Here is a 26,309-nt window from a genome sequence, read left to right as displayed (position 1 = left end):
TATTCTTATAACATTTTATTTTCGTACAACTTTAAAGATTTGGAATGAACACCCAATTTCAAAGTACTCAGGACTCAAATACAATAAAAGTTTATTTTTTTTATTTTTTCTTTATGTTTCTCATTCCAACAATAGTTTTACCTACACTTCTATTCTATCGTTAAGCTTCACAGTAATAATATCAATGGAAGAATGAAACTATTGTCGTAAAAAATTCAGCCAATGCCAATCATTTACCAAACCACCCAAATAGAGTCAGAGACAGAGTTTGAATTATGGGTAGCCGAATATAAACATATAATGAAATAGAATGAAAATTTTCAAACGTTTTAAACTGTTCATATTTTTAACTTATAACAAGGAGTCAGTTCTATGATGTAAATAATAAAATTTGAAGCCCTTGCACATAGTACAAATTATAATTTTTTCTTAATTACCAAGGAGCCACGTACCCATGGGCTGGGCCTTGGAGTGGCCACGACCACGCCGACCTAAGGTTGACTTTGTCTTTGAACGCAAACTTAACTATAAGCTTGAAATATGTCTTCCAAGTATGAACTATTTTTTTCTTACGTCCAATCTGCAAATAAGAATGATACTGAAACGAAGTTTTTTACTTAGCTGTTGTGTAAAGTTGCCCAAAATTTTGAAGTGAAACACAATTCTCAGTTAAACACAATGGATTTCGGAGTTTCATGTAACCTTAAAAATGGTGATTTTTTTTTTTTTTTTTTTTTGGTAATTTTAAGGGTTGTTGAATATATATTTCATTATTATTTCACTAATAAATTTTAAAAAAATTCGATTCAAAACTTGAACGGTACAGTCAATGCCAACCAACAAAGTCAAAACATGGCAAACGTGGTCAAGATAGTAAATTGGTTAACACCAGTCAAATATTTTTCGTTCCAATTAAACACTTGTGTGACCGACGTTAACCACCTTGATCAATCACTACATATTAAATTCATAAACATTAAAATAGGTTGGCAGTGTTTAAAATTAATGCTAAGTAAAATTGCATTACTAATAACATGGTTTTATTAGACATATTTAATACAAAATATTTGCTTTATTTTAAACTTGTTATTTATGAACAATGCAACTTTATTACTAAGCACTATATTTATTATTTAGTGTTATACAGCTTACTTAATACTATGTTATGTCATGTGTCAATCGCAAGTTGGTCTGGACTCTTGATTATAAAAAAAAAAAAAAAAAGTGTGTCAACATGCCTTAAAAGTAAACGTTCTTTGAACTGAATTACGAAGAGAAAATGGGAAAAATAAAATCACTTGAGCATGAATGTAAATGCCAAACAAGTAAACATCATTGCCAAAATGTTTATAATACGGGTAGCTTGGTAAAGAAGGTAAGCTCACAATCTCTTGCTCACACTATTACAAAGAAATATAGGAGATTTTCTTCATTGTTGGAATCCCACACAACCTTAGTGCTGCCACACTTCACAAATGTCACAGCTAATCATTCTTCTCCATCATCACTTCTGCTCCACAACCACAATCTACACACACTTTCTTACCCCATTTTCAAACATTCATCATTCATAATCCCCTCTCTTGCTTATGCTTCCCTCAAAAACAATTTTTCTCCCAACTTCAACAAACTCAAAAACCAATCCGATCCTTTGGCTTCAAATTCACTATTGATTCACATTAAAACTCCTCAATCCCCAATACACTTCCCTGAAGCTCCTTTCCACTTCTAACTTAAGTTATCAAATGTAGCATTATTCTTTAGCGTAATGCATTCATTGGTAATTGGATTATTGTTTTCTTCATTTCTTCATGGCTTGTTCATGTTTCTTAGTGTAACCGTACAATAACCTTTAATTTCCCTCCATGTCCAATTCAACTTTTTAGAACAAAACTCGCCCCCATATTCTTTAACAAAACATTTGTGTCAAGAATTATCCTGGAAGCCATTGCTATTCCACTGAGAACCCCTGAGCTTATTGCTTGCTTTTGGTCCACTTTAAAAATATACTTGAACAAGTTTGCATATCCTTGGTCAATTGAGACCCTGTTATCTTATCTGAGCTTTGATGTTTGAATTATTGAAGGCCAAATCTTGGTTAGGAAATATATTAGAAATGTCTTCCAAACAATACTCTAAAACCTTTGTCACAGGATTCAGCTACGGCGAACCAAATGCTCCCCACAATGTGATTTCCAAGCGACTTGAACAAAATCAAGCAATCCCGTGTCACCAATAATGCACGACAACATCCCTACACTCTTGCCTTGAAACCCATCTGGATTCAGAACTTTTCAATGCTTCAACAATCACTCTAGTCGCCATTCAACTCTCTTGGCTGACCATCTACAAGTTGTATCAACTAAGATTCCGGGTTGTAGAACCACCACATTTTCTTTCGGAAGTCTAGACTTGAGTTCCAATAAGAAATGAAATAGGTCACCAAGTGTCCCCAAGGAATTGTCAGAAAATGTTTGGTATCTTGAAAATAAGTGGGATGAATTGGTTGAAATTGGCGGATGTTGAATGAGTAAACTTAGTGGCATGGATTGTATTGCTTCAATGGCTTTTTGGTAGACGGGTTGAGTCACACCGAAGCTGCCACGCCCAAATTTGTAGCCCCATTGACCAACCATGGTGGTTGTATGCTACAACGTGAAGAAGTCCAATTCCATGCTTCTATGGTTCATTCCTTACAAACATTTTTGAGACTTCAATAATTTGTTATTAATTCATGGTAGAATAAATATCAAGCATAGTGAACTATTAAACAAAGATAAATAGTTATTAATAAAATTAATGCTTTTGTTAGGATCAAGCCCTTACCACCCGGTTAAAAAGTTACGTTATCAATAGAAGTATAACCTTATTTCTTCAAACCATTAGCCTTGTGTCTACAGTTCGATGTAATTTAGCCTCCAAACCTTCGCCATTGCGAGATGCGGACCCACCTAGCCAACAATTGCTTGTAAGCAACATGCTCTCCAAAAAACTCGATCTCGTGACCAGACTCTGATATCACTTGTTAGTTTTAAAGTGTAATATTATCACTGATATCATAAAAACATTGTTTCCTTCATGTTTTCAGAACTTCTTATATAAAATTTGAACGTAAGCAAAGACAACAAAATGAGTTATTATTTTTATAAAATAATTTAATTCAAAGTGTAATATTGTCACTGATATCATAAAACACTGTTTCCTCCATGTTTTCAAAACTTTTTATATAAAATTTGAACTAAGCAAGGACAACAAAATGAGTTATTATTTTTATAAAATAATTTAATTTATTTTTAAGAAAATAAAGAAAGAAAGAAAGAAATTAAACTAGGACTACGTAAAATGATGATAAGGAAAGAAGGTGTTGTTAAATGAATTATTAAATTCATGAAAGGTACTTTGTCTATTAATAATTGAATTAATTGATGGCAACAAGTCAAATATGTGTTTTAATTGATTGACATAATAATACACCTCATAATAGAATTCTCCCGTACAAATTTAATTATTTAAATTCCTTTTAAGGCTTCACATAAATCATCATTTTAATTATTTCTTACCTCATTAATACCGCAATATGAAGTCTACGATAGAATGAATCATAATTCGATAGTGAATATTACATAAAGAAAACAAAAATTAAAAATGGAAATTAAAAAGTCTTGAGAGATATTGTTCATAAAATGAAAATCAGTAGTTAGTTATGGACCATGTTCAATTTATAAAAGAAGAAATCTAAGAATTAAGAGGTCAAAATCTAAGACAGTATTTTATTGTAAATGAAAAAAGATAATTTTAACTATAATTAACTGTCATAAACTTTAGATATAGTACCAAGATAAAAAGCACTACCACAATAAATTTAAATCAAAGTAATTGTTAGATTTTATGAACTAGAACTAACAAAATTGAATATGATCAATATATTGTATGTATATTATATTATAAAAAAATAATAGACGAACCTCTCTTGAAAAATAAATAAATAAAAATAAAAGTTACTTTTTAAGCTCTTAGAAGATGTCTGTATGTTTTAACTTGAGATTCAGTCCAATTTTATTAGATTCTCAAGTCCTTTATGTTCTTGACAAAAAATAAATTAAATTCCCTTGTAGATGTGCCTAAATTCATTTGCATACAGCACGGTGCCATTTTTACATGGTATTTAAGTCTTTGTAAGACATTTGGGCTCTGTATTTGTTGATAACAAAAGCCGTCATCAATACTCCTAAAAAGCAATATATATTTTAAATCTTCAATTTTATTTGAAAATATATTGCACATTTGTTTATTGAAATATTGTGTGCTATCTATTTCACGATACTGAAAATATATTAGATACCATTGGGGATAAAACTAGTTAAATGAGTCTAATCAAGTCCAAATAAAGAATCCAAAACTGGACATTTCGGCAATGAATAATGAGTCACCAACAAGTCTTGGTCCAAATCCGAGTAATCGTAACAACCCGTTATTTAAGGCAGGTTGTAAGGAATAATATTTCAAAATTTGGTTACCTTAAAATAGAGCGGGGTACCGATTGGGAACCCATTATCAGATAACCAACCCATTATCCAAGTAAAAGGGGAACAAACCACGGGCAAAACTAGGAATTTACTTTGGGGAGGGCTGAAATTTTTTTCAACATAATACTTAATTATATTTAATTCATTTTTACAAATCTTATGAGTATGAGAATTTTAAATAATAGATTGAGAACTTTGAAATTTGTTTTTCATAAAAAAGAAATGCTAATTATATGATAATAATGTAATGAAAAATGATAACAGTGAGACGCTGGAGACCTATTAAAGATAAATTGCTAATGAGAACACTAATATTGATGATAAAATAAATTGCTAACGAGAACACTAATATTAAAGATATACTTCAGATTCGGTTCGATCCAAGATTAGCACCCATAATTCCTCTCTTCGCTTTTAGATTTCCTAAACCTATAAGGTTAGGCAAATCACAAAATAACTTTCTGACAGTCTAGGCATAATTTATAATGTCTCTTTACTCATTTAATCATAGATCGATTGGTTAAAAACTATCATCAATTGACCGAAAGCTCCTAACAATTAAAACTATTAGTCGGTACAAAGTCAACAAGTATAACCTATCAACTTTGTATCACCCAAATAACCAATTATCACAATGAATGAATTCATGGTAATGAATTCATGGTAGAGAAATACTACTAAATTCAAATATCGCTTGATTGCAATCGGAATTGAAGCAATTGAAAGCATTAATCAACATTTAGCTTTCTCAAACAAACATTCAATGTGCAATTAGTTCAATTTCAATAAACATTCTTGTAAAACCTTATATGACAAACCATTCCTAGAGGGGAGGTGAATAAGAATCTATAAAAATAATTGCAAATAAAAATTTTCACTAACCACACACATTAAGAACTTAAAACAACAACAATGATAAGCAATAGACGAATCTAATTATGAACAATGAAGATAAATAACGTTAAGCTATAAATAAGAGAGATAATAAATATGAGTAATGAATGAGTGTAAATAATAATGATATTTAAGTAGATATGCAAGGAATAATAAATGAGTTGAGAGAGAAGAAGTGCTCAGAGATTTATAGTGGTTCGGAGTTATATCCACAAACCTCCTACATCCACTTCTTCAAGGCAACCATACTAGTTTTACTGGTTTTCGCCTCTTACAACAATTTGATAGGATTTCACCTTTAGATTTATAGAATTTTGCCAACAAGATATTTGAATAAGAACTTGTGAATGATTGCCTCTTAAACGAGGCTTAAATACACAATAAGAACAATATTCTCGAAGGTTTTTAAATTAGTACAAGAGAGTGATGATTGATTTGGATTTTTAACTCAAAGGATTATGTGAGAATTCCACCATCACAAACAGTTGTTCTTTTTATAACAGTTATTTTCGTACAACTTTAAAGTTTATGGAATGAACGCCAATTTCAAAGTACTGAGGACTCAAATACAATAAAAAATTTATCTTTTTTTTTTATTTTTTTCTTTATGTAGTTCTCATTCCAACAAATAGTTTACCTACACTTTCCATCATATCGATTAAGCTTCACAATAAGTAATATCAATGGAAGAATGAAAACTATTGTCGTAGAAAAATTCAGCCAATGCCAAATCATTTACCAAGAACCACCCAAATAGAGTCAGAGACAAAGTTTGAATTATGGGGTAGCCGAATATAAACATATAAATGAAAATAGAATGAAAATTTTCAAACAGTTTTAAACTGTTCATATTTTTAACTTATACTAAAGGAGTCAGTTCTATGATGTAAAGTAATAAAAAATTTGAAAGCCCTTGCACATAGTACAAATTATAATTTTTTCTTAATTACCAAGGAGCCACGTACCCATGGGCTTGGGCCTTGGAGTGGCCACGACCACGCCGAGCCTAAGGTTGACTTTGTCTTTGAACGCAAAACTTAACTATAAGCTTGAAATATGTCTTCCTAAGTATGAACTATTTTTTTCTTATCGTCCATCAATCTGCAAATAAAGAAGTGATACTGAAACGAAGTTTTTTACTTAGCTTGTTGTGTAAAGTTGCCCAAAATTTTGAAGTGAAACACAATTCTCAATTAAACACTATGGATTTCGGAGTTTCATGTGACCTTAAAAATGGTGATTTTTTTTTTTTTTTTTTTTTTGGTAATTTTTTTTTGTCTTTTGATATATTTTAAATTGATATATTCACTAATAAACTATGCAAAAAGTAATTTTAAAGGGTTGTTGAATATATATATATATATATATATATAATGGCTCTCTAGTCTGGACAAATTAACAAGAAATTATATCAGACCTTCAATCCTAACAATTAAGCTGATCCAATTGGTTATAATAAATGCTAATTAAAGGTCATCTTTACTAATATATTTTTACATTAAATGCAAATATTTTTTTCTCTCTCTTGAACTTACTAAATGGGGTTAAAGAGTAAACAAAATCTAATTAAAAGCATAAACAGAGACTTCCATCGCAGACCTGTTATGTGCATATTTTATTAAATTAATAAAGTAGTCAAGTCAAAACTTCCTATTTTAATGGGATTGAGTTTTTTACTTGTTGAGATAAAGTTTAGTGAAAGTAGTTTTTTTTAACTTCATGTAAATCCCAAATAGTGGAGAGTCCGTTCAATTTTTATGTTTATAACTGTTAAGTTATGATGTATAAATAAGTGTTCAAAAAAAAAAAAAAAAAAAATGTTAAAAAGTTTAATTTTGCTGATTTTTTTTTTTTTGGTGATCGGAGTGTCCGGACCAGCTTGCACGTATCTCAACTAATCTTCGGAATCGATTGAATACCTTATAAATCTAATGAGTCAAATAAATCACAGATGTGATAGGTGGTCACTTGATGAGACTTAAACATAAGACCTTTAGATAACATAAGGTCTTGCCATCTAACCACAAGCCAAATGGTTTAATTAATTTCTTATTAAAGGAAAATATCTCACTCGGAGTAGATCAATTGTATTATTAGTCTTGCTATTTTTCTTGTCTCATTCAAAATAGGTAAAACTCAACAAAAGAGTTCCCAAAGTAAATGCTCGATTCCAAATTGTGAGGGGTAATTATTATAATCTCAATTTAACAAATTATTTGCAAAACTCTCAAACCGTAAATTAATTTTTATAATTCTAAATATTCATAAAAAAATTGAAGAAAAAAATTAAATATCTTATCTGAAAAATAAAATTATACACTACCAAATGAGTGAGGCTAAAATGGTATTTATACAAAAATGTTGTGTCAAAGTTTGCTTTCAATAGAGCCTATCAAATTATTGGGTTTAATTAACATATTTCAAAATTGTCGGTGTATTAAATTTGAGATACAACCTAGAGGGTATCAAGAATTTTCGTAACCTTCATATTGGACGGGCTTGACCAGTTCCCTTCAGTAGATTGGGCTTTACTTGAGATTTTTCTAGCCCAATATCGTCCTAGTCTTCTAGAGAATAAATGTATATACCTTAAGTAAACCTAATATCATTTTATTACTTAAGAAAATATTGGAGAAAATCTAAGGGTATGTTGGGCACGCAACATTGCATAGCACTACGCAGATTTTATAGCATAACATTGCATCATATTATGTAATGTTATACAAAATGTTGTATGATGTTTGGTAGAATATTGTATTGTATAATTTTTATTCACCGTTGATCAATCACTACATATTTAAATTCATAAACATTAAAATAAGTTGGCAGTGTTTAAAATTAATGCTAAGTAAAATTGCATTAACTAAAACAATGGTTTTAGTAGGCATTATTTAATACAAAATATATTGCTTTATTTTAATCTTATTATTTAATACAATGCTTTTTTATTATTTTGCATTGTATTAAATAATAAGTTTAAAATAAAGCAATATATTTTGTATTAAATAATGTCTACTAAAACCATTGTTTTAGTTAATGCAATTTTACTTAGCATTAATTTTAAACACTGCCAACTTATTTTAATGTTTATGAATTTAAATATGTAGTGATTGATCAATGGTGAATAAAAATAATACAATACAATGTTCTACCAAACATCATACAACATTTTGTATAACATTACATAATATTATATTATTTAGTGTTATGCAGTTTACTTAATACTATGTTATGTCATGTGTCAATCTGTAAGCTGGTTTGAACATCCTGATTAAAAAAAAAAAAAAAAAAGAAGTAGAGATGTGTCAAACATGCCCTAAAAGTAAATGTTCTTTGTAACATGGATTACAAAAAGAAAATAGAAAAAATAAGATCACTTGAGCATGAATGTAAATGCCAAACAAGTAAAAATCATTGCCAAAATGTTCATAATACGGGTAGCTATGGTAAAGAAGGTAAGTTCACAATCTCTTGCTCACACCTATTACAAAGAAATATAGGAGGATTTTCTTCATTGTTAGGAATCCCAACACACCTTGTGTGCTGCCACACTTCACAAATGTCACAGCTAATCATTCTTTCTCCATCATCATCTTCTGCTCCACAACCACAATCTACAACACAATTTCTTACCCCATTTTCAAACATTTCATCATTCATAATCCCTCTCTCTTTGCTGATACTTCCCTCAAAAACAATTTTTCTCCCAACTTCAACAACCTCAAAAACCAAATCCGATCCTTTGGCATTCAAATTCACTATTGATTCAACATTAAAACTCCTCAATCCCCAATACACTTCCCTGAAGCTCCTTTCCACTTCTAACTTAAGCTCATCAAATGTAGCATTATTCTTTAGCGTAATGCATTCATATGGTAATTGGATTATTGTTTTCTTCATTTCTTCATTGGCTTGTTCATTGTTTCTTAATGTGACCGTACAATAAAGCTTTAATTTCCCTTCCATGTCCAATTCAACTTTATTAGAACAAAACTCGCCCCCATATTCTTTAACAAAACATTTGGTGTCGAGAATTATCCTGGAAGCCATTGCTATTCCACTGAGAACCCCTGAGCTTATTGCTTGCTTTTGGTCCACTTTAAAAATATACTTGAACAAAGTTTGCATATCCTTGGTCAATTGAGACCCTGTTATCTTATACTGAGCTTTGATGTTTGAATTATTGAAGGCCAAATCTTGGTTAGGAAATATATTAGAAATGTCTTCCAAACAATACTCTAAAACCTTTGTCACAGGATTCAAGCTACGGCGAACCAAATGCTTCCCCACAATGTGATTTCCAAGCGACTTGAGAACAAAATCAAGCAATCCCGTGTCACCAATATATGCACGAGCAACATCCCTAACTTCTTGCCTTGAAACCCATCTGGATTCAGAACTTTTCAATGCTTCAACAATCACTCTAGTCGCCATTTCAACTCTCTTGGCTGACCATCTACAAGTTGTATCAACTAAGATTCCGGGGTTGTAGGAACCGCCACAATTTTCTTTCGGAAGTCTAGACTTGAGTTCCAATAGAACAATAGGTCACCAAGTGCCCCAATGAATGTCAGTGAATCTGTTTTGGTATCTTGAGAAAATGAGTGGGATAATGGTTGAAATTGGCGAGATGTTGAATGAGTAAACTAGTAGGCATGGATTGATATTCTCAATGGCTTTTTGGTAGACGGTTGAGTCACACCGAAGCTGCCACGCCCAAATTTTGTAGCCCCATTGACCAAACCATGGTTGGTTGTATGCTACAACGTGAAGAAGTCTCAATTCCATGCTTTTCTTCTTGAAGTGTCACACAACTCCTTTCCTACAAATGTAATGTGGTTAATTTAATCAGTGTTTAAAGCAATGAAATAGGAGTTAAATTAGATGGGGCATGTATATAAGAAGGACTAACCTTGCGAGCAAAGCATGCATAAGCGATCCAGGAAATCATGGATTTGGTATCCGGTCATCGGACCCCATTTCCACCCCATTTACCACAACAAACATTCCCAAACCCATTTGAGTGAAAGACAACATGCAGGATAGGCTATGTATTCAACTAATTAGACTTACCCTGGACGTGTGTCTTTCACATCTTAGTAAGCACAACCATATTCTTTGAAGGCAAAATAAAGTTATCTCTTATGCAAACCATATGATGACCCCAGCCTGGCCATCATACAAACACTAAACTTTGTCACATGGATAGTCAATATACATAATTTTTAATATATTCCATAATAAGAAAACTAATACATATCCTAACATGAATTCATCCATTTGAACACAGGTGATATGATACTTTTGTTGTATCTATTTTTTCTTTTCATAACTATTGTTAGAAAGCTTCGCTATGTACCTAAACTACATGCCTATAAATTATTTTTAAGAGGTTTTATATAATGTTCCCACCATATAGATTTGATATATCTATAAATTGTAAGTAATATCTTGTTGACAAAAAAATTGTTTACAGTTACTTATCATAAAAAATATTTCTACCGTGCTTCTTAACATACTATTTGCATATAAATATTTTCTATCCATCTCCGTATATCATTATAAATGGCAATAATTAATTTATATCATGGAACACTGGATTCAATGAAATAAAAATAAAAATTAGAAAAATAGGGGCATTGAGTTAAGGCTTCACCACATATCGGCAATGCTTGCACATGATGTTGAGTTGATGCCCCCTTGGCTCCTCTAACAATACTAAGGTATGATAGGAGGTAGGCGACGAACTTCAGTTGAAATGACAGCTTGCCAATCCATTGCATAAGTGTTGTCTCAGAATTCCCATTTCAAGAAGCATTTTAACATATGCCTAGGACCATCAAACTCAATCGGATGCCCATGTCACCAAAACCTCTTACCTAAAAACCCTCTCATCCCCCTCTTCCTCTTTTGTGCACTCCATTGAATATACGATAAGGCGGGAACTAATGAAAGTTCAAGGGACAAATTACATATAAACATGATGTAACTCAGCTTGATCACACATGCACAAGTGCCAAGCAATAAATTGGTGGGGAATTTAATGAAATGAGGCATGTGGTTATCATTTAAATTTAGATTATGCATTGCTGCACTATTTGCATGATTTCATATAAAAAAAAAAATAGAATCCCTCTCTCTAATCGCATGATTTCATACAAAATACACTTCCATGCAATCTATCGTGACTGTGGATGCATACGAGAGTTTTCTATGTTTAATATTAACACGCTTTGATCATGCAAATATTTCAACATTCAATCGCTTTATGTTCCGGCAAATTCTTGTTCATGACTCTCGATTTATTCATTTTATCTTTCAAGGATACACATAAACCCACTACTTTCTTGCCCAACTACTTCAAACGTCCCACCTTTTTTCTATTCAATCTGTGTCTTGGAAGTTTTAATTGCCTCAACATTTATAACTTTTCCATCATTTTTACAGCCAAAACCAAGTTCAACAACTCATACTTCATATTAGTAACATATAAGTATTCCCATAAAAGAGTTGCAAAATAGTACGATTTTTTGTGTTATAAATGATACAATTTAATGTTATTATTAATTATTATAGTGTATCCATCAAGTATGATTGTGGGCCTTGAAAAGCTTTTTGGTCTGGTGATATTATTGGACTAATAATATGCCCTTCTAGTATGGCTTGAATTGTAACGGCCCAATTCATTGACTATAGAACTAAAAAATGGTTCTTTTAACCATATATTGTACTTTTTGTATAAGTGGTCTCTTTAAATGACAGATGTGATAGAATTTTTTTTTTTTTTTTTTTTTTTTTTTTTTTATAATAAATGAAAATATTTAAACCTGAAAATTTAACTCATCGATTTGAAAATATAAAAGCATAATCTAAGGAATATTTTAGTATGAATATTTTGTAAATTAAGATTGTAAAATTTGGAGGAGGGAGTACATAAGAAAAATATAAAAGAAAACAAAGATATGTCAAAAAGTTAATATTAAGTTAAATTCAAATAGTTGAAATTGGAGCAATATTAAAAATAGAGCAATGCTATAGTTACCAGTTATCGAATAATGCGCATTGAATTCATGCACCGAATGACGTGACGCCATTATGTTTTCTGAAAAAAGAAATTCATAATTAATCGACGGTCAGGATGACGTCACGTCATTCGATGCATATAATGACTCTTTTTCTAGCTAGTATACTCGTAAAATAACAGTAAAAACTCATTAAATATATATAAGAAAATATATAAACGAGTATAAAAGTATGAGCCCATATTTAATTTTCTTTATACACAAAACTTTACATAATATAATAAAGTCTCAAAATATTAACTTGACAGTTTTGCCTAACCCTTCCGCTGCGTGACTGTTCCAAATGACCGCATTTCACCTGTTACCTGCAAAAACATTGGAAACAACGGGGTGAACACTAATTGTTCAGTAAGTAAACCCGTTATGCTACCCTTTTCTCTCCGTTGCTTAAATTCTGAATTTATTTCCTTACTTTACATTTTCCCCATTCTTCTCTATTCTTTCTCTACTCTTACTCTGTTTTTCTCTCTGTTGCTTTTTTGTTATTTCTCTTTGTTCTTTCTCTCTGTTCTCTCTCTTTTGTTTCTCTCTGTTCTAATTTCTCACTACTCAGATAACGGACATGGTATGATGCATATATATAATGCAAATGCAAAAATGTATAAAAATATGCATTTTCTTTTCTATTCTTCTTTCTTTTCTTTTTTCTGTTTCTTTTCTCTGTATTTCTTTCTTTGCTTCCTTTTCTAGTATTTCTTTCTTTTCTAATCTTTCTTTTCTTTCTCATTCTTTTCTTTCTTATTCTTTTGCCGATCGGATTCGATTGAGGCATGGATTTGGAACCTTGGCCGTGTGAGTGTATTCTTCTTTCTTGGGTACAGCCCTCATCCACATGCACTCTTACGGATTGTACCAATTCTTCTTTCTTCTTCTTAGACCGCTCACTAAAGGCGGTGTGCATGTGAGGAAAATTCTTCTTGTCACTCACGGTTCTCCATCGCAACAACATTTTCTTCTTTTTATCTTTTTATACTTCTTTAAATAAAATTCAGATTTGGAACTTCTTTAATATTCTCATTTCTTTCTATTTACTCTTTAACATTCTTTAGCACTTTTTCATGCTCTTATGAATATATATATGCATGTAGATGGTTTCATGCTTATAATTCTTTCTAAAATCACATGTTTAAATACAATTATGCAATATGAAATGCAAACATGTCATTCTCTACCATTTACAAACTCATCTCAATGTAAAACATAATCATAATCATACTCATACAAATACTTCTCTTTGACATTTCATCAAACAACTTATGTGCACAAAGCAACTCTAATTTGGCTACACTTCTATCTCTTTTCTAAGTCACCAAAAATTGAGAATAAAACCCTCCATATTTAACGCCAAATCTGCCCAAAATATACACTCCAAAATTTCCACTCCAATTCTTCCAAATCTCATCCAAACATTCATCAAACATCAAATACACCAATACAACTTCTCATGGATAAGTTATAATCATCATTCAACATTAAATCCATCAACAATTCTACATATAACACATATATATGCATAAAAGAAATTCTCTACACAACATAACTTAAATCATACTTAGGGTAGGATTTACTTGCCTTATATGTGAGCAATCCAACCATTTAAGAATCTTCTTTGATTCAACTCTCTTTCTCTTAACTCCTATTGACACGACCCGTCCTGAATTTTCTCATCCCGTAGGATCCGGGCGCTCCCACAAGACTCGGATACTCGAGACGTGCCATGTAGAAAAACTGCGAAACCTGTTTAAAGACATACTTTTCCTGAATAACATCATAGTATTCCCGTTTCCAACATCTAAAAAAAAAGACATGCATCATCTTTCGTTTTACAAAGAAAAGAGTTAGGGAAACTTGTGGTATCAGGTTTTCCACTTATACTACACATTCCAAAATTGTAACAAAAGGAAATACATGAAGGAAACATGAGTTCTTGAAACGAAAGTCCAATTTTACAATGCGACATAAATATAAAACCCACATAAAAGATGTCAACGCGTGGCACAACCCTGAGCGGAGGCTCACTGCTCGGCACGATCTCCGAAAGGTTTGGTGGTGGGGGGGGGGGGGGGGGGGGGGGGGGGGGGGGGGGCACTTTAAAAGGGGTGAGCTGAAATACTCAGTGAGTGGGGAAAAGGGGGAGTTTGCAAAACATTCGTCAAACAAAAGTTATGGCATGCAATGGTTCTTATAAAATACAAAACAACATGATTCCATGAACATCTTTTATGGTGGCAGCTAAACATCCATGTATGCAGCATAACTCATTCCTAATTGTTCTAAGTATATAAATCTGATCAATTAAACTGACAACAATTTCTGATCCTAGCTCATTACTAAATGCTGAAAATTCTTTATGAGAACTTAAAGAATAGCTGTAAATGCTTATGCTTCTAAAGACAATGTTTTCTAAAATCGTGCTACAAACATCAAATGTTTCATATAACTAATGCACCTATCATCAGATACTGAAAACTGAAACTATTAACTGATACTGAAAACTGTAGGCGGTATCTGAAAACTTTAAACTGATATCCGTTCGAAACAGTAAACTGATATTAAAGGTTCTCACCACAACTAGTACCTGGGGAAAAATCTCGATACCTGGTGGGGACCCACACACAGGCAGAGCTGGGAAATACATCTCGATACCCGGCAAGATCTATCATCGCGCGGAAGAGCCTGAAGAAAACTATCTCAATACCTGGCGGACAAACTCAATGCCCAGGCAGAACACTAAATATCTCAAAACGCATGCGCAGAGCCTGAAGACCGAATATCTCAATACCCAGCGAATCCTGCATTGCATGGGCAGAGCCTGAAACTGGGGGATGGGTACTTCGTTATGGTGGTTGTAGCACCACAAATATCCATCATAATCTCAAGTAACATATAAGTCAAGAGCATATTATATAAGTGCTTATAAATCATGCATATATGACATAATATCAAAAATCACATACAAGGGTGAAACTACAATTTTTTAAACATGTTTCAGAACTGACATTTTAACCCAGACTTAAATTTACCACAACATCATATCACCACGCATTAATTCGACACCACATGTGAACAATAATTCCTTTTAATCTGGTCAATAACCAATATTAAGACATTTTCTACAATAACACATACAAAAAATCAAGATGAAGAAGTGATTTTAAATAAGTAAGCCCAAGGAAAGTATAAAGAAATTCATGAAGGCCATGTCCCACAAATTGAACAAGTAAGACAACTCAACCCTTACTTCAACAATTTAATGCAAACTCCATTCACTCTTCAATGACCCATCCATTCCAAACCCAAGTAGCAGTCCACTAAAAAAAAGACCAAAACCAAAACTTTTCTCTACAAGTCTTTTTCCAACTCAAAATCATATTGTCAAAAAGCTTTATCATCATGAGAGTTATATAAATCATTTGCATGACACTCAACATGAAAATTCATTCCCTCTGAATACATTAATAAAATATTACACAAAACTTGTCCAGCTGTGACATGCAAAGGTAAGTTAAACAAGTTTTCACTCCCAAACAAACTTCCAGAATTCAACCGAAACCGCAGCAGTATAAGCCCGCAACCTCCATATAACAGCAAAATATTTGGCAACCAACACATCCTAACACACCAGCCGAACCCACATAAAACAATATGTCACAAAACACATACATGAATAGAAATTTAGCAAAGCCCAAACAAAATCATATCTTGACATGCAAAGGTTAAGTATAAGTTTTTCAAGAAAACAATTTAGATCCACTCACAAAAAATTCAGCTCAACCCGAAATGCTCAGTGCCAAGCACATCCTTTCTTCACCTCACTTTCTCCCTCATTATCTTTTTCTTTCCCTTTTCTCTCGCTTCCCTTTCCTCTCCCGCGCCGAAGTCTCTCTTCCTTCTTCCTTCTTTCTCTCTTCTTTTCCCTTCTCTCTCTTCCTTTCTCTCTTTCTTTTCTTTCTCTCGGTTTTCTTCTCTCAACTTTCTTCTTCTTCTTTGGGCGAGCAGCCCAAATTTAATATAAACAAATTATTTTTTTCTTATAACAGCCCCCAAATTCTCTTAATTCTATTATAACCTGCCACATCATCTTTTCGATATAAAAGCACCCGATTTTTGGCTTGCTCATGCAAACCAACAGTTTCCATTTCTTCGTTTTCACCCCTAAACAAACTTTAAAATGACAGAAAAGTCCCTCCTTATAAACAAAACCAAAGCGAATATATATTAATGAATGGGGTTTTACACCTATGAACACAAATCATCAAAATTCAACACTTTAAAAATTAAAACTCAGTTTTTAGTGTAAGGATCTTACCTAAAGATGCTTGAGATTGAAAATCCACTCAAAAGACCCAAAATCTATGAATTTTCTTTGAAGAAGAATTTAAGAATGAGAGAATATAGAGGTGAAAATGGGTGACGAGTGGTAGGGTTTCACTCTTCAATCTTTGATATAACATAATATTATATATGTTTCTTATTTGCCATTGCACTTTTTTTAAAATTCCATCTATGTCTCTTAGTTAATTACCATATACCCTTATTTATTACATTCTCCATGAAATTCTATCTTTTTTTCACTACTCACAATGTCAACTAATTTTGAGTAAAAAGACCATTTTACTCTTAATGCAAGTTTAAGACATTTTCTCATATTTTCTCAAAAAACTCTAACAAAAATCAACTAAAAGTAGAAGAGTATAAATTAAATTACGTAAATCTATGGGGCGTTACAATGTATGAATTCGGTATGCATTATTCGGTCCCTATATTATTTCCCTTAAAAATATAGAAGCAATTTAAGAATGAAGTGTCAAAGTTTTTTATTTTATTTTATACTTTGATTATGACAACCATTTCGGCATAAAAAGAACAAGAGACAAAAGTAAGTATACCCGACCTCTCTCTTAGTCTCTAAAATAGCTTTTCTTTTATTTATTTATTTCTTTTTCAAACATATTTTCATGTTTTTGGGATATTAATATTCAATTATTTGTAGATATACCTACATATGGGATGTATCTAAAAACTTCCTTGTTAAGGATTAAATCAAATATGCATGATAAAATTTAATCATGAGAAATTTATTACATTTATAGTTGGATAATATTAAATTTTGTTTTTTTTTTTTATGATTGAGGTGTTCGAACGTACCTCAACTAATCATTGAGACTATGAACCGTATAAACCAATATTCAAGGTACATACAAATATGATAGGTGGTCTCAAGGTAATTTGACTTAAGTCAATAAAAATTGAGCATTACAAGATTTTATGTAAAAGTAAGGTTTACCAATGGTATTTTTTTTTTTTTTTATGTTATATTAAATTTAGGGAAGTGATTTTTTACCCCATCCTATTTATAGGATTCCCACTTTAATTTTTTTTTTTTTTTTTTTTTTTTTTTTTTTTTTGGTTTTGCAAGTTTAGCCTTAATGAAAAATTCTAGAGATATATTAACATTAAATTTAAATTCTAATCATTGAACTTTTTTTACTAAAAATTTCTTTGTTTTATGAAATATATTATTAAATTTATGAAGAAAGTTATCACAAAACGGAAATGAAGTGAATTTAAAGAAGAAAACTTAAGTTTACATTCAAAATTGGAAAAAGAAGGTATAAACAAAGTTTGAAATTGAGAAAAGTGGTATAAAAAATCCTAATTAAGTTGAAATTGAAAAACTTAATTAAACCTAATTAAGTAGGCTATTTCCATGTTAAATGGGGTTATATATATATTAACTTTATGAAACAAATTATGCTAAAAAAAATCAAAATTTTAATTACTTGATCAAATAATCTATTTTAATAAACTTTTTTAAAAGAGTATACCAAACAAAGGCATGAAAATGGGACAACCTTTTTTCACATAACTAATCCTTACTTTATGACGCCAAATCTCCAATATATCACGAAAATCTCATCAAATTTTCATTAAAAAAAAAACCATTTTTTTTTTGTAATTTCAACTTAAGAAAATCTTTTAACATTTATTTACAAATGATTATAATTTATTGATAATAGTTATATATTTGTAAAAGATGTATGTCAATAAATTTAATTTTCATAAGCTCTACTAAAAGAAGTTATATCAAAATGGTTCCCGAATACTTGAAAATATTCAGATATACCATATATATATAGTATTTCAATTAAGCCTGATGAGTTTTACTATTATTAAGAAAGTTTTTACTTCAACTCACTCTATTTTCTACTCTTCAACTATTACTTATTGTCCTAACTGAATTTTGGATTAGCTTTCTTAATTATATTGAATAGTATTTACTTACTCTTTCGTTTAAATTTGAAACAAATTAATCCGCTATATGGGATTAGTCAATATTACATAGTTGACCAACTAATAAAAGACAAAACTTGAATTAAACTAGTTTAAAAAAATTGGAACATTTTTCTGAAAGAAATTCTCATAAAAAATAAACCCATTTGACAATTTGGTAGCATACTGGCAAAGACCAAATTTGTCACTAATGTAAAAAAGAAAAAAGTTTGGCCATTATTTACAAGCAAAGCATATAAACCCACAAGAATAATATAAAGTGCTCTCAAATTGCAACAAAAGAGGATAAGAATGAAGCATTTGTTTTAGTTATTGGTGTGGTGGGTGTTGTTGTCACATGCCATGTCCTACATTACAACAACAAAATACATAAATAAATAAATAACAAGATTTGAGTTTATTATAATTAAAATGAAAAAGTAAAAAAAAAAAAAAAACTACATATATAAATAAGTTTATGTTTTGATAGATACACATTTTTAGGTCTCTCTTTCATTTTTGGGACTTTCTCTCTCCTCTGTCTTTCTCTTTCTCTCTCCTCTCTCTTATCTCTAATTCTTAATCTCTCTCTCTCTTTTTCTCAGGTTTCTCTCTCCTCTCTCTTTCTTTCTCTTTCTCTTTCTCTTTCTCTCTCCAGAAGGGCAAAACCCTAAAGAGCCGTTTACACCCCCTAAGTAAGTTTTCTCTCTCTTTCTTTCTCTTTCTTTCTCTCTCTCCTCTCTCTCTCTTTCTATATTTTGAATATATGGGTCCTTGTCCTATTAAAACTGCCTTATATACTTATTTTTCTGTTTTTTCGTTTTTGTAATGTTACCTTTTGGTATGAATCGGCTGAGATCTATGATTCTTAGTCATGGATTTGGACGGGATTTTATTTTTGTGTTATAGATGTCATTTTTATGTCTATAGATTGTAGATCTACTCATCGGTTTCCATGTGGGTTCTGTTTGGTTTCTACGAAATGTTGGAAAATGTGGGAAAATTTGAAATAATTTGGATCTGAAAGGTTGCATTTTTTGTGGGTATTTTAATAAAGTTTGGTTTTTGTTCATTCTGGATCTTAAAATTCTTGTTTTGTTTCAGATCCAAGGAAATGGAAATCTTAACCCAGCATAAAATGGACTTATTTGGGTTAACATTTTGGTTTTTACTTCGAAACTCAGCTATACATGTGATTGAAAATTGTTTTATTTGGCAGATCTTTATTGTTTTCTTAATGTTATATTTTACTGGATCTGTGTCTGAGAAACATTTCTTACTATGCTTCCCTTTATTTATCAGCATTATGTTTGGTAACTTAGCTTTGAAGCCTTTGCTTTATTTATATATGTTATGTTTACTTAGTTTCAAAATTTTTTTCCACTGTTGTGAGATTATAGCTGATATTTGATTTATAAACCTTTTGTTTTGGCTCAAAATATGTAGTTGTCATGGATGATGATGCTTTGAACATGCGCAATTGGGGTTACTATGAACCGTCCTTTAAAGGGCATCTCGGTCTGCAGCTCATGTCAAGCATGGGAGACCGAGACACCAAGGCTTTTCTACCCGGTCGCGATCCAAATTTTATGGTTACAGCCAATGGTGCCTTTCATCCTCGGGATTGTGTGGTTTCGGAGACATCGATTCCTATGAATTATGTGAGGGACAGTTGGATAAACCAGAGGGATAAGTTTCTGAACATGTTACCTCCGAATCCTAATTATGGGATTCTTCCGGAGACTTCAGGGGCTCACTCCTTGCAAATGTTACAGCCCCCGCCACCACCTCCACCACCGGCGGTGGCACCAACTACATCAAGAGATGACAGAGTGGTGGCTAGGGTTGAAGAGCCAGTTGTCAAAAATGAAGGTCCTCAAATAAAGAAAAGGCAGGGCGGGTGTGCCCCCAAGACCCCGAAAGCTAAGAAGGCTAGGAAGCCCAAGGAGAATAATGGTGCTACAGTTCAACGTGTGAAACCAGCTAAGAAGAGTATGGATGTTGTAATCAATGGGATTGATATGGACATATCGGGTATTCCAATTCCAGTTTGCTCATGTACTGGAGCTCCCCAGCAATGTTATCGCTGGGGCTGTGGCGGTTGGCAATCCGCTTGTTGTACTACGAATGTATCAATGTATCCTTTGCCAATGAGCACCAAAAGGCGTGGTGCAAGGATAGCTGGACGGAAGATGAGTCAGGGTGCGTTTAAGAAGGTATTGGAGAAACTTGCGGCAGAAGGTTATAATTTTGCTAACCCAATTGATTTGAGGACTCACTGGGCTAGACATGGTACCAACAAGTTCGTGACTATCAGATAGATGTACGTCGTTGGTATCGGTAACAGGACTCCCATGGCATTTGGTCTGTGTCACCTGTATATATATCTGTGGCCTTTTGCGGAGACTTGTTGGGTACTTTGTAGTCCATGAATTTTCCTTCATGATACATGTTTTTGAAATTCAGACATCTGAGATCTTTTTAGAATTGTTGTCTAGTTTTCTTTATGCTTTGTTATAAGGGCAAACTGTAATTTCTAGTCACCAGGAATTAGGATGTGGATGAGTTTTCATTTACTGGATTCTGGATAACGTCTTTTACCCTTTTATTTAATCTTGTCAAATCAGTAATCTTCTTTTTCCATCTTTTGATGTACTGACATGCAATGATACTTTGTTTACTTCTTCTTTAGCAATAGCAACTGACAGATTTAAGTAGGCAGGACTTTAATTTGATGTAGCATTTCTATTATTGTTGCTTCAATGCAAGATGATATTGTTAATATCAATGAAATTTTCTGCTTTTTTATTTGAAAAAAATTGTCATTGTTAAGTTCCAACCTCTTTTCTTTTAAATATATATACTGCAACTGATGGATTTATATCTTGTGAGTGATACTTAATGACAGTCACAGCCCATGGTCTGGAATTGTTATCTCTTTTTATTCTGCTTTGATTAGTCTGTCTATTTTGAGGAATTCTGGTGATATTTATTGACTAAATACCTTCGTATATGCAATATATGTTGCTTGTCTTCTTGTATTCGCTTGTATGGAAAATTATAAAGTTTATTGAAGCCATGACTTAATGAGTTTTAAAGCAGCAGCCTTAATAGAAATGAATGCAATTGAAAATGCAAAATGACTATCATAGTATCGGACGGGAAATTGAGGTCATTGGTTCCTCATGATTTCCTTTGTTTCTCCTTTACGTTCTGAGTAATGGATATTAAGGTGAACATATTCCTTTTGCTTACCAACTTATATGCTTTCTTCTATGAATTTCTGATAGTGCAAATACTTTATTAATTTTCTTTAGTGGCTGCTGAATTTTAAATATCTAGGTCACTGATAACCTACATTCAAATTATATTATACTTTAGGCTATATGATTCATATGAGGAGAACTTTAATCAATTTTACCTTGGATTTTATGAAGTTTTAGGAGAATATAGGAAATAAATGTTGTATGAAATGTTTTGTTTTATCTATATGTAATGTTCTGAAACTGGTAATGAAGGTGAATGTTTGTTTCAAACTTTCAATTGTACTTCAGCTTGTATGAAGATACTGTGAAGGGGAAGGGAGTCAAGAGTAGAAACCCGATAATTCATCTAAATTGCTGGCTTACTCTAGTTATTGAGTATTGCATTGGTTATGGTTTTGGATTTGATGATAGAACTCATTGAAAAATATACATTAGCCGTAGGAAAATTGAAAATTTCATTGCTGAGGTATGTCACTTGAAAATTTTACCAGACCCAACTCCCAGTGTTACTTAGGCCAAACCTCAAGGACCAGTCGTGTTTGCCAAAGGGTTTGGCTTCACTCTACCCTCACCTTCTGACCTGGTTGCTAAGTATCATTTTTTGAATAATGAATTCAAATGTTATTCTTCAACTAACAGCAACTTGGTGGATATTTTATCATAAAAAGTGCAGGTCAGTTAACCATGCTTTGAGTGAAAGCAAACATTAATTAGGTAGTATATAATAATGATGAGGTGGGGCTTCTGGAGGGAATATCTGCATTTTTAATGCCTGCTCATTAGGAGATGTTAATGCTTTTTGCTTAGTTAACTTTGAAGTAAGTCCTGGTAAAAGTTAGCCATATCTAATACCTTTACTCCTTGTCCTTGATCTGTGTCCAATCCATAAGCACATTATTTGTATGCAAAATAGTTATTTGTTAGTCCTCACTATTATCTTATTTTCCTAGTAAAAAAGTTGATATCGTTGTATCTTGTATCTAGTATCATTTGAACCTATGTGCTGCATCTATTTCTGTGTTTGATTATTTGAATCAGATGGTTGCATGATATTTGGAAACTGTGTTTTATGTTTGCCTCTTGACTGATATCTTTATTCTATTTCATTCACACCTTAGAAGGTTTTCAACCAAATAAACCTAATCCTCTGTGTGCTGCTTGTTGATTTATGTTAAATTTGTACTCTGTTCTGCAGTTTATTGATTTATGATACAAATTCATCGATGTTTAGGAATCTTATTGGTTTAAGATCCATAGGGTAATTAGCTTTTTCCTTCATGAAAATTAAAATTGATTAGAGTTTGCCATTCATTGATGTGGAGGTGGTCTACTTGGGGTTGGAATATTTTGGCAGTGATTGGTATCCCGATATTTGCTCTGATAATATAGTTTTGAATACTAGTGTAGGAAATATATTTTGCATTGGAAGGCCTAGTTTCCAAAATTGTACTCTTGTTGATGTTTGCAAATGACCTTTTAAGATCTTTATCTATATCTTCAATGACCTTTTGTTCATCTGTAACTGAAGTTGACAGGAGTAAAGCTTTTGGTTTGATTTATCATACCCCTGTCTAATCAGGGAAACTGTTAGATTGTCTTTTAGTTTGGATATAAGTCTTTTTGGCAACCAAATTGTCCCAAAGTAAGTTTAGATAATTGTATTGCCTTGAAGATATGTAGCCAGGAAAATTCAGGTGACATTTTCTCTAATAAAACAAGCTTGATGCATTGTGCTTTGAAGGCTGAATCATTGGAGGTACTTGGAAAGTACAGAAAAAGTTGCATATTTGTTGCTTGTGAATGTTAATGTGTTGCTTAAAAAAGATGCAAATGAGAGAGGTCATGATTCTTTGAGACTCCTAATTAGTTGTCTAGATTTGCATTAGTTATTGCTTAAGCGTTCGTCATAAAATGTTAGCTATCTAATTTTTTAAATTTAGAATAAAATTTACCAATTTGGCAGTTACCCATTTATTTAGATAGACATTGGTTGGGAGAAATTGATGTGAATCAACGTCTTCAAAATTCAATTTTGTTTGTAAATAATACAATGAATATTGCACATGTTATATTAATCTTGAGTTGGATATTATTTATGTTAAATTTTGCACATTCTAAATTTTATATTACATCTACAATCACTTACTAACATAAGTACATTAACATATATGATATACCAGCTAATTTAGCTTAAGGTTTGTTTTAATTTAGACATATTTTGTAGTTTCAACTTTCAAGATATGTCTAAAACGTTACAACAATGTTATATTCATTTACATATAATTGTTAGAACCTTGGTGCCCCACATTTTCATTTTATATTTTAAATCCAAATTTATCTGTAATTCTGCTTATTATTAAGTGTACAAACTTACAATTCTTCCCTGCATATAAATACTTATTAATACCAACATAAAATGGAAAAATAAAAAAATTAACATCTAGTTTGTAATATCAATGATCCACGTTAGGGTTATTTCTTGATCTAACAGATGGTTTCCCAAACGATTTTTCAATATAAACCAAAAACCAAAAAATAAATAAATAGGGAGAGAAAAATAAAAATAAAAACAAAAACAAAAACCTTAAGTCTTTTTTTTTTTTTTCTTTTTCCTTTCAAATTTATCCATAATTACACTGTTGAAGGAGCTGCTTAAAGGATAAAGCAAAAGCAAAAGCAAAGGCCAACAATTTATCTTCATGAAAAAAAACGACAATTAATAGAATCCAATTAAATCTGGAAGATCATGTTTATGTTCAGGCACAAAAGGAAGAACATTTGGTGAATCTATGAATGGATTTGACGATCTTTCTGCAACATTTTCTTCTTCATTTACCTTCAAATCTTCGTCAAAAACTTCCCATTCATCGGTTATTATTGTCCTCAACTTTTGTTCTTGATTATCAACACAACTTTCATTTTCTTTCATCACCATGGCTTTCTCTTCAACATCATCATCATCTAAATCCGCCATTTCTGAGTCCTCTTTCTTCTTTAAATCTCCTTTATCATTATTCTCTGGAACGCCATTGATAAGTCTTTCAAGAACTCGAATATCTTCCTCTGGAACCTGTGTGACTTTCGGGAGCTCCAGTGTGTTTAAAATACCAAAATCTCTGCAAAACTCAAAATATAGAGACAATTCGTCGCCTTGTTCGGTTGCTTTCAAAAGAACTTTAAGCGCCAGGGCCACTTCGCCTTGCCCGGCTGAATATATCCTCATTAGAACCCGTGCAATCCCGTTGCAAATTCTGCTATAAACATCATATATTTCGATCACCACACAGTCCATGGCCTCGAGAATCAAAGTCACACGCATATTCTTCCCCAGCGGCTTGATTTGTAGCAATAAATCTAGCAAATCCTGCAAACTTTGCAGCTTATTCAACTCTTGCATCATTGGTTCCTCGCTTGGTTTACTTTGTTCATAAAAAAACGCCGATCTTTGATCCAAAAATGCATAATAAGCCCGAATAAAATTATTAAAACCCCACGAATTGCTCGTTCTTGAATGTCCATCACTGAAACTCGAAAGATCGAAGGGCAAACGTCCAATCCTTTGTACAGCCGGGATCTTACAACAAAAAACGCCATGCATGAGAATCAAACCCTTGAGGGCCACAACCCAACTCTTGGTTTTTTCCATACGTTTAGAGAGAGCCCATACTAGAGGCTTTACACTGAGAGGCGAATTTCGTAACCGCACTAAAACTCTCTGCGCATTTCGATAATCAACGTGCAATTCATCGTGGCTTGTTGCTTTGATAATTGCCGCTTCGAGGTCGGGATTACGATACGATGATTTTCTACAAAAACTCGCCGCCCAAATGCTGTTGCGGTCTTTGAGAAGACCCGCCGCTCTCTTCCACAGGCTCATCTCCTCATGTCTCTGTGTAATTAGCCCGGTAGTTTGTGAGATTTGGTCATTCCTTGTTGTTTCTTATCAAAAATAAATTAATGGACTTGTAAAGAACTCTAATTTGAACCCCAAAATGTAACAACAATATTGCCGTCCACTACTTAATTTATCATCATGTGCTGTACCCATAACTCTTGTTAGACGAGAATAGAATGTAATTTGTTTCATTTATTAATTTTGACTTTGTCATTTTAAATTTTAATACGCGTTGCAAGGTAGGCTTCATTTGACTCATCACTCAATAGTGGCTCTTCTTCTTGAGCTCACTTTTTCTCATTAAGTAATGGTATTATTCTTGTTCAATATTGGTTTTTTTATGAAATTCGTTCGTATTTGAAGAATTGGATTG

The 26,309-nt window shown here is 32.2% G+C and overlaps 2 protein-coding genes and 1 pseudogene across 2 annotated transcripts; 1 reads left to right on the top strand and 2 right to left on the bottom strand.

Moving 5' to 3' along the window:
* Positions 1–8,861: 8,861 nt before the first annotated feature.
* LOC116107106 lies at positions 8,862–10,584 on the bottom strand (annotated as a pseudogene).
* An 8,696-nt stretch (positions 10,585–19,280) lies between these two features.
* Positions 19,281–21,492, top strand: LOC116107124 (protein BASIC PENTACYSTEINE2-like). The gene is made up of 2 exons (XM_031393430.1): positions 19,281–19,470; positions 20,222–21,492. The coding sequence occupies exon 2, from the start codon at positions 20,227–20,229 to the stop codon at positions 21,094–21,096; it is 870 nt and encodes a 289-aa protein (XP_031249290.1). The 5' UTR covers positions 19,281–19,470; positions 20,222–20,226; the 3' UTR covers positions 21,097–21,492.
* Positions 21,493–24,757: 3,265 nt separating this feature from the next.
* LOC116107159 (putative clathrin assembly protein At1g25240) lies at positions 24,758–25,918 on the bottom strand. Its single transcript, XM_031393464.1, has one exon. The coding sequence runs from the start codon at positions 25,916–25,918 to the stop codon at positions 24,758–24,760; it is 1,161 nt and encodes a 386-aa protein (XP_031249324.1).
* Between the last annotated feature and the right edge of the window lie 391 nt (positions 25,919–26,309).

This window comes from Pistacia vera, unplaced genomic scaffold, assembly GCF_008641045.1.
Source record: "Pistacia vera cultivar Batoury unplaced genomic scaffold, PisVer_v2 Contig528, whole genome shotgun sequence".
Lineage (NCBI taxonomy): Eukaryota > Viridiplantae > Streptophyta > Magnoliopsida > Sapindales > Anacardiaceae > Pistacia > Pistacia vera.
This window is presented reverse-complemented; position numbering and strand designations above follow the sequence as displayed.